At 37.2% G+C, this 14190-nt stretch overlaps 1 protein-coding gene across 1 annotated transcript in view; it reads left to right on the forward strand.

Moving 5' to 3' along the window:
- Positions 1–441: 441 nt before the first annotated feature.
- Nyap2 (neuronal tyrosine-phosphorylated phosphoinositide-3-kinase adaptor 2) overlaps positions 442–14190 on the forward strand; it is a 201332-nt gene continuing 187583 nt past the window's right edge. Inside the window, exon 1 of the mRNA XM_013037915.1 lies at positions 442–662. Coding sequence (XP_012893369.1) covers positions 442–662 — 221 coding nt within the window. The remainder of the gene's footprint in view (positions 663–14190) is intronic.

The following is a 14190-nucleotide window of genomic DNA, read 5'->3' on the forward strand; positions in this document are numbered from 1 at the left end:
GTTTTTGCTGTTTTGAGGGAGTTTGATGTTCAGGTAATACCCGTTTAATATTTCCTTAAGTACTGTGGGGGCCTGTAATATCTGATGAGACATTTCCCCAATTGGAGAATCTAAATTAAAATGTATAAATCTTAGCCCAGTCATGCACAGTTCAGCAGCCACCCAGGAAAAACTCATTTCTAATAAAATCTTGAATAAAACACAGTCCCCTTTGATTATTATTTTCCATAATGATCTTCAGTAAATGGCTTTCTTTCTATTGCTTACTAGAACACACATATCGTAACTCAGCAGGACCAAATACATCCTAACCACGCTACTAACTCTCTGGAGATTTCAACCGACACAGTATTAAAGATAACAGCTGTCACCTTGCTGTGATCCTTCACCTTAGGTAAAGGTATACAATGTGTTTTCGCTCTGCAGGACGCGACCCTCTACATGATACCCTCCAAGATGATGAGTGCCAACCCTGAGCAAGACCTGTTGGAGGGCTTTCTCCAGTACATTGAAGACATGGGGATGAAGGCCTATGATGGCCTCGTGATTCAGAATGCATCTGACATTGCTCGTGAGAATGATCGCTTGAGAAATGAAACAAACATGGCCTATCTGAAGGAGAAGAACGAAAAACGCCGAAGACAAGAGGAAGCAATAAAGCGGTGAGTATAATAAATTAAAACACTGAGCCTTTTGTACTTTCAGAAATCCATGAGTGGGACTGAGGCCGTGATGTGATCACTTGGCCAACCAGGGTCTTGTCGGATTCCTTTAGACTTGATAAGGAGAAGGGTATGGGCTGGGGACAGGATTTAATTTCCTGCAAATAAAGGCTCATGCTCAACAACATCTTGGTTCAAGCACAGAGGAATATATAGATTTTAATAGGCAAAGTCTGATGACTCACCAATGGCTGTGGCTTCTAGTTCTTACCTTAAATAAAGTTCATCATCTTCCTAGGATCTGACCTAGATTCATCAATAATCACAGGCCTGTGAGGCTATAGGCAGGTGGAATTGTGGTGTCTGCTCTCAGTGCAGAGTTGTATGGTTATTAAGTCTTTTGTTTGGCACCAAATGATTCAGGTTTGTTCAAAGGAAATTACTTTTATGATGCAAAACCTAAACCAGCTGCAAGCTAATCAGCCCTAGATTGCAGCCCTCCAAATGGAGGTTAAATTTATTGGAGCATGAACACCTAAAAAGGGTAAACATCACGTGGTTTTTCAAAAGAAGCGTTGCAGTGTTTTCAGTGTGTGTGTGTGTGTGTGTGTGTGTGTGTGTGTGCGCGTGCGTGCGCACACGCGCACACACACACGTGTTTTCTAGTGATACAGGTGGAAACATGGTGGGTTGGATGAGGTCCTGCTTTTACATTGTAATCTATTTTTAACGGTCTAAAAACATGGGAAATGGTTTCGTATCAATTTGCTGGATAACGACATTTTGACAGCTCATTATAGATTTTTCATCTGTTTTGTACTGTTGCTTATTATCTGTGAATGTTGTGATATTAAGGAACAGAAAGTATTCTTATGAACTATTCAGGCTTATTAAGAAACCAAGTAATGTCACCCTATGCAACAATTCAAAGGAAAGTAATTTTGTGTGTGAGAAAGATAAACAAAACCAGAAAACAATAGTTGAGAACACTGATTTGAGAGTGCATGCTTTTCTTTGCGACTATTAAAATAGAAATGCATAGTTGGTAAACATTTTCACACTTATATATGTAACTATAATGTTGTAAGATTCCTTTCTATTATATATTAATAATTTTCTGTGGATTCTTCTGATTGACTTCAGCTTGTGGTGAGCACTTGAACTTTGAGTCTGTGCTTTTTAAATTCAGTAATGCCAGGTAGTCATTCAGATGATAACAATGAAAATTACCAAGTGTATATATTGGTGACAATCATTTATGGGATCTACTGAACATGGAGAAAAGGTCAATCACACCTTAAACAACATTGTATCCTTGTCTCTTGTGCTGGTACTTTCAGCAGTTCCTCTCTTTCCCTCCCCTCCCCCACCATTTTCTAGACAGTTAATTCCCAGCTTGTAGATACCTAGAATAGCAATGGAGCTTCCAATATTGTTGCAACTTCACTAATATGTTCTTTTCTGAAAATATGACAGTAGAGATGTCTCTAGATATTGTCAAGGGAGGAGGGGGGAAATAGAAAAGTGTAAAACCAAACAAGAGATCACTAGACCAGAGGAAATGAAAGCACTCCCTCGTTGCACTGTGGCAGATGACAGTGGGTACCATCTCAAGAGATCCTGTCTTGGCACCAAATGTCCAAATGCGGAGTTATTATTGGAGGCAGGGGTTAAATGCACATTCATGTGCTGGTACTGGTACTTCAACTCAGTGCCCTGAGTGCTTAGTTGGCTTTCTCACTCAAGGCTGATGTTCTACCACGTAAGCCACATCTTTACTTCAGCTTTTCGCTGGTTAATTGGAGGTAAGAGTCTCACTGACTTTTTTTTTCTTTGTCAAGTTGACTTCACACTGTGATCCTCAGATTTCATCCTCCTGAGTAGCTAGGATTATAAGCATAAGCCGCTAACATCCAGCCAAATACAGTTTTATTTTTTTCATATGATGTCCAGTGCACAGGGGTTCTGACAATTTATAGATATTAATGGGCTTACACTCTCTCCTCAGAGCAAAATTTTGGAGGGAATTGCTTTAACTTTCCTGATAAGAGATATGTTTCTTTAGTATTTTAAGAAAACCCATAACAAAATTCGAATCCTGGGTGTGTTTGGTGGGGAGGGGATCCCAGGATAGTGACAGAGAATAGCCACATCTAACTTTAACCCACATTCCAATATTTTTTTTATCATGCAATGTATGTCTAGTAGAAAAAATTCACAAGGGCATTAATGAACACAGGCTAATTAAAATTACTAAATGTGTGCGATGATTGCCTGCTTAACTATATACTGTGATTTAATATATAGGATATAAATATTGAAGCTCTTAACATAAAGTGTGTTTGACCTTGGAAAGGCATTGATGGTAATTCTCTATGAAATATGCCAGTTGCAATTTCAGAAATGTGCAGGCTGCCAAAGATTGCTTAACAAATGGAAATAGGATTTCATATGATTGACCTTCTGGATCACATATGTGCTGCTGAAATGCCTTTTGTGCTAAAGCCTGAAAAGCTTAAAACACTGAGCTCTTAGCACAGGAATAGTCTCCTGACTTTCTCAGTCATCCATGGCACTTAGGCTTTCTGAGCCCAGTTCCTTATTTTTAAAGCAACTTGAGGCCTCCTGTCACTATTCACTCTCATGTTCATTCACATCCATTTCTCACCTGGGATTTTCCTTTAAAAGTTTGTAGGGTGGAAACATACTAAATAAATGAAAAGTGATGCTGTTAGTGTTTTCCTTAACTGCTTCCAGAACATTCTGTGAGAGAAAAAGAGAGAAAAAAAATCTAAATAGGAAAAAGTCATGAAGAAGGAAAGAATTCTTCCAGTGGCTCCTCTCTTCTGCTATTTTAAATTCTAATGGCTTTGTGCAGGTGTCGTTAAATGAGATTTTCTTTTCTTTTATTAAAATGGCTATGGGAAAACAAGCATGCAAAATCTATAGCTTCTGACAAGTGAATTCAGCCTGGATAGGTTGCAAAATCCTAATATGTCATACGAAAAAGGGAAAAGGTAGAGAGTCAGTGTATTAAACCACTGATGTGACTCCAGGATCCTCCGATAAGAAGGCAGTAAGGGATCACCAGTAATACATTCTGTAAGGCAGAAACTGCTGGTACCTCTGAACTTAACTTTCCTTGGAGATTCCCTATTTATAGGCAATCCCTTTGTTAGGCCATCAAGTATGGAGACTCAGAAAACAGGAGCAATCAAAATATTTCCCTAGGGGCTGGGAGTGTGGCTTAGTGGTATAGAGTGTTTGCCTAGCGTGCATGAAGCCTTGAGTTCAATTCCTTAGTACCACATAAGCAAAAAATAATAATAAAAAATAAATTAAAAGAATACTATCCTATATCCCAATCCCTATCAGGTTACAATTGTGCTCCAGGATTCCCTTTAAGCAAATGTTTCTTTGTTATTTTGCTAAGAGTCATAACATTTTACAAAACAATGTAAGATATATCTTCTAAATTAAAAAGCATCAAGAAAATTTATTCCCAGGTCATGTTTTTCTGAGCATCATTTCTACTATAGGGTGGGGCTTTTCTTCATCCTAATGAAACAGATGCAATGGTAGTGAGATTTCCCTAAACATTGTGAGTCTGGAAGACAACTCTGGATTTTAGCAAAGTGGTTCTGACACAAAGGACTACTTAGGCTGATTAGCAATGTCTCTATTCCCTGTGGATGCCCTCAAGGGATCTATATGAGGTTATATTTCCTCTTTTAAAATGACAGTCAGAAATGGAATTAGATTACTTACAGCTCTGTAAAAAAAAAACTTGCAATTGCATATTAGTATGTGCACTTGAAAGCTATTTATACTTCAGGGTTTCAGAATTTCCATAATCCAAAGAGAACCAAAAAAAACACACCAAAGTTTATGGAAGAGAAATAAAAATATAAATGCAAATTGCTTTTCTTTTTACTACCATTTTGTTGTCCCCAAAACAAATGCTTATGCTAGCAAGGTATGAGTTGGTTAACATTGTGAATGATTACCAAAAATACATAATTACACAGTGAGTTATTAATAGAGAATATTAAAAGCTGTATGAATTCTCTTTGTGTAGCTATGACATCTAGTATCATACACACAGTTTGTGACAGAAGACTTTATCATACTAAAAACATGTATTGATATGCATTTCATTTATTATTACTATTTTTTTAGTGGCAGTCCTGGAACTTGAACTCAGGACCTGGGCACTTTCTTAGCTTCTTTGCTCAAGACTAGTTCTCTACCACTAGAGCCATAGCTCCACTCCCAGAGTTTTCTGGTGCTTAAATGGAGATAAGAGTTTCACAGACTTTCCTGCCTGGGCTGGCTTTGAACTGTGATCCTCAGATCTCAACCTCTTGAGTAGCTAGGATGATGTGCATTTTAGTAAATGATACACCAACCCAACACGGTGTGAATAACTACTTTGGTCACGAGCAACTCATCGCACTGGATTTGTTTTCACTGGAGGAATGAACAAAAAGGAACAACCCTATTTGTATATCAAAGTGTGCTGAAGCATCATCATACAAGTGAAGCAAGACAGGTAAATGAACAAAGGTTCAGAAAAATGAACAGTTGACAGATAGCCTGGGAGTATAGACAAATGATCTGCAGGTAGCATAGAAATCTCCTTTGTTAGCCATAGCGCCTGTGCTATGGAGAAGCACAGGACAAAGGCCCTCAGCCATAGCCTGTAGAAGCGATCTCAAAGCAGCCGTGTGTGGGGGTCTGACGGCTGGGAATCTGCTGATCTGATCTGCTGTGAGTTTCTGACCTAGTTTTGCTGTAGGAGTTAGTGCTCAGGCAGAGAAAACAAGGTTAATGTGTTGATAAGGGGAGAGATTAAACAGTATCTTAATAACCCTCACGAATTTTGGCTTCCTCTTGTGTTTGTGATTAATTCCAATCACTTTCCAGAGGAAAACAAGCTGCTTTGCTTGTTTCTATGTTAAAACTGGCCATCCAGATTGATTTTTTTAAAGCTAAACAAGATATTCAGACATGGCAGTAATTTTGGTTAGAATATCAAACTCATGGGTAGTGTTTTTTTTTTTTAATTTATAGAAGTGTAAGGCTAGGAGAGAAAAATTCAGAAATTTGCCTTGGCCATCCCTCAACTCCTTTTACAGCTTGGCTCTAAGTCAATTAAATTAGTAAAGGTGCTCTATCTATTCTTTTGATGCTTGTGTAGAAAGTTAATGTTGTTCAGTGTATATCTAAGGGCAATTCTTTGTGAGTCAAATGGCATTGGTTCTTCTGGTTCATTGTTTTCAGGAGTCACCTGCTGTCCTAAGATGATTAGTATGAACTTCAGAAAGCATCAGTTTACAATTTGCATTACATTCATATTTGTATCAGCCATGACTGAGGGTTTCTCTGTCACCTGCTAACCCAGATTAGAGACTACAAGAAGGGTCCTTCCAAGGGCCACATTAAAGTTAAGCATCCCCAAGAATCTCCTCATGTAGCTTTCCCAGAGTGACTTATATATTTTAGTTATTTTGCTGTAATTATATCCTGGATCTAGTACTGGCTTTATGGTTTAAGAAGCTCAATGGCTGACCTATATCTGAAATAAACAGACAGATGTTAGCAGGAGAAAGGGATTTTTCAGGACAGAGTGGCATATGGGCAGTCAGTCAGCATGCGATCCGAGTTCTCCAGTGCAGGAGAAATCACAGCAAGGAATGGATCTTCCTAAGACCCAGCCCCGAGACGACTGAATAACTCTCAAGAACTCCATTGGAAAATTGAAGGTATTGTTTACTTTCGAAAGAGTGTCAGATCTGAAGAGATGTTTATGGATATTTGAGGTATGATGTTTTGTCTAAGGATATTGTTTCATGCTGCTTAGATTGCTGGTGGGTTTTCTCAGTCTTGTAACTAAGGTGGCCATCCTGAAATTTTGAAAACAAAACAAAACATGCTAGTGCTGAGACCTAATGTTGTTAATGAATATCTAAATAAGCCTTTTTCTAATTGTTATAGAGCAAAGTTTGAGTCAAAGAATATATGATGATATATAGACAGATATGGATATAGATATCAGAGAGATCATGTCCAAATGAAACCACTGGAGTAGAACTTGAGTATGCTAATAAAATTGCTCCAAGGTTTCTAACTCTGAGGTTGCTTAAATAAAACATTTTCATTATAAATGTATGAGTTATTTTCAAATTAATTTTAATCACAAATTGATAGAAGGCAAATCAGTACCCCCTCCCTGTAATGAGTCCCTTCTTGAAACACATGACTCTAGTTAAAAGTTACTCTCAGCAAAGCTCGTGTGAGGAAATACACACAGAGTACTCTGACATGATAAGTAGCACATATGAGTGTTGCTCACTCACCAGGATGCAGAAAAATTAATAAAAGGATATTTCATTTTCTTTGTCTTGAAAGAAAATCACTTTCAGTTGGATGTCCAACATTTTTTTAAATGAAACACCAGCATTTAAAATCCATTATTTTAATTAGTAAATTGCACTTAGTCTCTGATTTAGAGTTAAGTACACCACTCAGCATATTTCTGATGTTGGAATAAGAAATGAAGTGGTTCTGCACTGAATGGAGAGCATTACTAAGGAGATTTAATTTTCTGTTAGGCTGATGTTTATGGGTTGGGCATTGCTATTTTATTCCTATATGAAGTTTCTCCTTAAGCATATATTGAGTCTATATTATCACAGGCATTTTTCCAGGTGCCTAGAATAAAGCAGTGACAAAACAGTAAAATAGTAAATAGTAAAACAGAGGTATGGAAACAGAGGTATGGGAAGACAGACTTAAAGATGTAAGTACAGACTAAGTTAAAATGTACAAAGTTGTATGAAGAAAATTGACTAGGGACATTGAATGCTAGGGACATGAACATGATGCGATTCAAAGTCCATTGCTTAATTAATCAGGTCCAGGTGTAGTTATTTGTCTTTTACTATTCATTGAATTTACTTTGCAGGTTTATAGGCACCTTCTAATTATGACAACTGAGGGAAAGCATGCAGCTTATTAAGAACAAAGGAGGGTTTTCTTAGGTGAGGATTGCAAGGGCTCGGTAGCTACGTGTCCATAATCATATAAAATGAGGCTTCTCCAAACGAACTCCAAGAAATGGAAGTAAGAGGTTTTATTTTTATTGCACTGTTTGTGGTTATTTTTCTTTTCTTCATTCTTTTTTTCCCTTTGGTTTATTCCCTCTGCCACTGGTTTTTATTTCTGTACCCTGTGTCTTGCATATAAGTTTGTCTGATTTGAGGAGGGGAAAAGGAAACACAGAAACAGTGGGACAAAGGGTGAAGCAATTCAACAGCAAAAGCCACTGGATACTATGTTGAAAACGAACTATACAACAGGGGAGGGGAGGGGTGCAGGGAGATGAAAAACAGAGAGAATGTAGGAGGGGATGACACTGCTCAAAAGGAAATGTACCCATTACCTGATTTGTGTAATGCTTCTGTATACCACCTTTAAAATTAAAGAAAGTCAATTGCTAAAGGGATCTCAGGGATAATGTCACACTGGAGTGACAACCTGACACAAATTAGGGAGGCAGCCCTGCATTCTGAGATAACAGACTTCCAGTAAATAGGAAAACTAACAAGAGAGCTGTGAATGGCACATGGGAAGAACATCAAGACCCACTGTGTGACTAGAACAGAGCAGGAGTGTGAGGTATAGATTAGATGACACATTAGAGGAAATGGTGGCCAATCCTGTAGGGCCAGGGAAGTTACCGACAGTGCCTTGATTTTAACTCAAGGTGAAATTGGGATGAATTAAGAAGCCATTGAAGAGAATGAGGAGGAAGAATAGCATAATCTAATTTCTATAATTTGAAGAGTGATCTTTCTGGTTGTTCTGTGAGATAAAAACTGCATAAATACTCACATGAACCCAGAGGCTGTAGAAACATCGAAGGCGAGGGAAGTCTGTGTCTTGGATCCCAATAACAAGGCCACAGGTGTGGAATGTTGTAGAATTAGAGGTCATTTTAAAGGTAAAATTGACAGAATTTGGTAACAGATTGAATATGGACTGTGAGAGAAATGTTTAAGAGCAGTATTTCGATTAACTGATATGGGGAAGGCAGCATAATTAGTTTGGGAGAAACATGAAGTCTGAGGTGTCTATTAGAGGTATGAAGATTTTGCAATATTTGTTAGAGTTTTGTGGTTCATTTGGAATGATTTTTAAGCATGAAATTGAAAAAGTACAGAGAAATTTCAAATACTCTCATAAAACTATATTACATGCAGACATGTATACACATTTGAGGAGAGCTTTTGCTCTCTTAAAAACAATAAATGCACGATCTACCCTCTTAACAACTTGTAAATGAATAACCCAATGCGTTCAGCAGATGTCTAGAACTTCCTCTGTTTGGGTCATTGAAATTTCTTATCACTGAATAGCAAATGGAGGGGAAGCACGTCTATTCATCAGAGCCAATGAACAATTGCCTGGAGGATAAAGCCTTTGTGCAGCTAGCAGATCTGTGAGAGATCTTGATTCTAATACCTTTATGATCTACACACTAGGGGACTTCCAGTGGAGCCCAGAACTAACAGTCCCAGACCTGAAACTTAAGAAGCAAAATAAAAGAGAGATGTGGATCTACACATGCGTGACATGTGCACTGGTGAAAATCTCTGATAACAGTAGATTCAATTACTGGCAATATTTACGTATGGTCATTTGGAAATGATGGGGACATAGCTAATTAGTGAATTAATGCATATAGGATACTTTTCCTATTTTAAGCTATTTTGATAAACCAGTAGATTGCTATTGCATTGTAAGGACTTTGGAGTGCTTCAATGGCTGTGAGTGGTGAAGAACAGAGACTGGCAGTAGAGAAATCTTATTACCTGAATACAAGCTGGAATTGTTTGCTTCATTTGCTAGTGTTAGTGAAACTTCCTTAACTCTTAAATTCATTTTGTTCAGTTTTGTACAAGCTTAATATTCATTTGTTCAATTGTTAAAAGAAAGAATAACACCACACATGTCACACATTGGCAAATAGCATTGATGACATATGGGTTTGAGTTGGTTAAGTGATAATATTATTAGCATTGCTACTATTTTTGCCTGTACTGCCACTGTTGCAATGTTTCTCTTCATTATGAGACATGGTACCATAATGACCGATGGTTCCATGTTCAAAAGGTTCTAATTTAGCTAGAGTAGAAACCTGTGTAAGAAAGGAAAAGGAGCTCAGCACTGGTATCTCATGACTGTTTTACTAGCTACTCAGAAAGCTTAAGAACTGAGGATCAAATTTCAAAAGTAGCCCAGGCAGACAAACCTGTGAGAACCTATCTCTAATTAAGCAGCAAAGGGTCCAGCTGGAGAAGTAACTCCAGTGGTAGAATGCCAGCCATGAGCAAAAAGGCTGAACAAGAGCAACAGGCCCGCAGAACCATCAAACACAAATGCACAGGCACACATGCTAAAGACACACACATACACACACACACACACACACACACACACATACACATACTTACACATTCACAGAGAGAGAGAGAGAGAGAGAGAGAGATTGCTGTATCTGCAAATGACACACATACCTAGCCTCCATCTGAGGGTACTTTATCACTGTATTTCATTTTCTCTAACATGTATTTCATTCTTTGTGTTGAAATAATTAAAACTATATGATAGAATTTTGAATATAAATAGATTCCAAAAGAGTAGGAGAAAATGAGGGAATATGAAACAAGTTTGACAGGAAATGTACTTACTACCTTACTTACGGAACTGTAACCCCTCTGGACATAACCTTGACAATAGAAAAGGTAATAAAAATATAATTATTGGTAGTTTGGGCTTTTAACCATTAAACTGGCTTCTAAGTGCAAAGTTACTTTCTTTTCTGAAGAGTAGGTTTTCAAACACTTGTCAAACCAAATTGCAGTTACCTCATTCAGTATCATGAGCATGGTTTTGCCAAAGGAACAGTTAATAAACTGTTAGAGCAGGTGACATTTATAGTATAATTGACTAACAGACTTGTAGATATTTAAAAGGAAATACCTTGAAAGTGTTCCATTCTGACACATTTAATTTTAAAATTTTCTTTCTATGAAACTTACCCATTAAATTACTGTCACTTTTTTTGGCCAAAGAGAATTAAAAATAATGAAACATGGAGATAAAATGACTCTATCTTCTGTCTACATGAGTTAAAAATCCAACATTTTTTGGATTCTTTGTAGTTTGATTTCTGTGCTAGAGAACGATTCATGTTTAGCATCATGCTGTAAATTCCTTTGTATGGCTTTGGGGGACTCTGGGGAGGCTGGGCGGATGGACTCCAGCTGCCCTTTGCCTGGGAAAGACCTCTTCCTGTCTCAATCACCACGATGCAGTAATTATAGCTCAAGCATGTCCAGCTCTTTTACAAGGGAGCCAGGCTTCCATGGGGAAACTTGAGCTCTTAGCCATTTTCCTGGAGGAAAGCTTAGCTTATGGGGATGCTTGTTGTCATTTCACATATGATTAAAAACATGTTTTTCTGTCTGTTTATAATACAAAACTATAACCCTGTGTTTAAATGAGTGACAAAATGGGGTTGGATATCACTTGCCAATCAAATCGTTTTTGAGGTCATCATTAGGAGAACATTGTTGTTGGTTTTTTCAGCAGCTAGTGTTTTCTGTAGAAGAGGAATAATGTTTTGTGATTTACAATAAATGAACAATACTAGAGAAATTAAAAAGACAAATGGTAGGGAAGTATCGATAGTGAGTACATGGAGAAGGGAAAGTATTTCCTTTTGATTCTCTCTCACACTCAATCTGACATTTTATAGTAGGGGATACTTGTTCAGGATGAAGCTAGTATCTTAAATAACTCTTCTTTATATTTCCTTTCAACTAATTGAGAAGAAGACCGTAATCAATGAATTATGTTTCATCAATGGACCAATGAGCAATGAAACAAAAGACTAAGAGACATATAGTTTATAACTTTTCTCATAAATTTGGTTGTGCCTTGATTGAGCTCCATGCAACTCCAATCAAATTAGCGAAAATAGCATATTTAAGTCTGGAAGAAACCTCACATGATGCTTTATAACTTGTTAGTACAAACACATTCTTTCCAGAACTAGTTCTTTCAAATGTCATTTTTTATTGTTGGATTACTTTTTTCCTTCCTGTGTAATTTTTACTTGGTAATAATTTTCAAGGATTTTATTTTCTGGCTTTGCATATTTTGTTGTCCATTTCAATTCTGTTTATGTTTTAATATTGTGTTGATTTATTTCAGTTAGCCCACATTCGTTTAAAGTCAAAACAGAAAAGACACACACATGTTCAAAACATGGTACAAAATCTAAGAGATTGAATGGGATAAAGTGATGGGGAAGTGGGGAATGACTGGCCAGTAAAACCTTGTTAGCAAATCATACTGAATCTCATTAATAAAGAACAGGTCCACTAAAGCTGAGCAATCAATCAATCTGCCATGTATATTAGTGATGTCTATTCCAATTCAGGTAGATAAATTGTCCTCTAAGTGTTAGTCGGCTGCCACTCAGATAAAAATACAAGCAATACTTGCTATGCTACATTTCCCCTGACTCATGTAAAGTTTTTCCACAAATTTAGAATGGAGTACACAGGTATAGGAGAAGAGTGATTATGTCTGTCTGAATGAACAGCTCCAACAACAGCAAAATAATAAAATAGCAGGGTAGATAACTGAGAAGCAACAGACAAGGTGCTGTGATCCAGTCTACCAAAAATAAACTGGCAGAGAATAATCCAACTAAACATCATGGCCAAGTGTGTCAGCTAAAAATAAAATCAGAGAAGCATAGTTGGTAGAGCGCAGGAATGCTCAGCTGTAGTGCATTGTTGCAGGGCAGAGATAATATCCATTACTTGGAAAAGCCAGAGACTAACAAAAGGACAATACAAGGGAAGGGTAAGCACAACAACCAGATACTTCCATGAATATTTTAATTACAGTGTCTTAGTCTGTTTTATAACCACAAACAATTCTACTTAATGATAGGTACCATGATGATATCATTCCCAATGACAAGCTGACAGAAGCGTTCCTTATGATAAACAGACTCTTTGTAAAGACTTGAGATAATATGCCTTTGTGAGGCTCTGGTTGAGATTGACACCTCATGATTTTTCTAAAGATGTCCATCAGTTTCACATACGACCTGAAAGTAAAAGGACCTGCTTTTGAACCCGTAGTCAAAGGGAACGTATGTGGTCACGTCTTATAAGATTAGAAGTCTCCAAGGAGATCGTGTACGTGTAACAGAGCATTTTGAAATGAGGTGGAAACACTAAGCCTGGGCAGTTATACTATTGCATTAAAGTAGAAGAATGAAAGATTAGTTTGGTATTGGGTTTTAAGAAGGAATGCCGCTTGTGGATTTGTCATTAATGCAGGGAGCCTATCACTCCAAGTCTTTCCATTTCAATGCGACTTAGAATTCTACAGAAAAGTCAGCTTAAAGGTATCAACATAGTCCCCTGTGTGCATTGCCTTTAACAAAGAACCTCTATCTTTAATTCAGCACAATTGGCAATATGGATTTGAAACAGACTGTAATTTAGTTAACATGAAGACAGAATGACCTCTGTCACCCCGGAGTTGAATGAAAAGTTCACTTCAGGCTGGATGGCATATATGAACTATTGTAGGAGAGATAACCTGGAGGAAAAAAATTAAAATGGTCTCATTGAGCATGAGGAGGAATGAATGAGTCCTTCCTATTGACTCTTGATGCTCTCCCAAGCAAATGCATGAATGTATTTATTTTTAATCATGACTTTCAATAATGGATGCATGCTTTGTTACCTCAGTCACACAGATCAAACTCTGATTCACTGAACAGGTGACAGTGAACCTGACAGAACAGGGCTATCCCTATGGACAACCAGCTTCTCTTGTGAGTTTCTGACAAGACTGTATTGAATTTTAATAGATGAGGAATAATATGGAATAGACACATTTACAAGTTGTAACTCCTTGAGCAATATGGTGAATAAAACATTCATTCTACTCCATGAATTCTGAAGGCATTATCTTATAATCTTCACACATGCTAAGTGAGTGCTCTGCCACTTGAGCCACACCCTTTTTGTACTAAGCTCTTCAAGGAGAAGATGAGGAGATGATCTATTCATCATGGGCATAACCTAGTCCTTGGTAACTTGATGAAACATGATATCTTGCATTTAAGATCAACTCTAGATTGGGCAAAGTACAAACTTTATTTAAGTTATTTGTATACATAGCTGAACTTTGGAAAGAAGAGAGTATTACCCCTCATCACTTTCATGTTCATTAAGATGGAGGGAAAAAGAAAAACTGAACCAAGAAAATTTAACATTTAAAATGTTAACAGGGCAATGAACTAATTATAATTAAAGTTTTGTATCAAATTATATTTCTTCTCCTGTATAAGTAATTCAAGTTAATCAAATACCTAATTTACAAACCTTTTAAAATATTCTACAGTCTTGATTTATATTATTCAAACCCT

This window comes from Dipodomys ordii, unplaced genomic scaffold (genome assembly GCF_000151885.1).
Source record: "Dipodomys ordii isolate 6190 unplaced genomic scaffold, Dord_2.0 Scaffold1, whole genome shotgun sequence".
Taxonomy (NCBI): Eukaryota; Metazoa; Chordata; class Mammalia; order Rodentia; family Heteromyidae; genus Dipodomys; species Dipodomys ordii.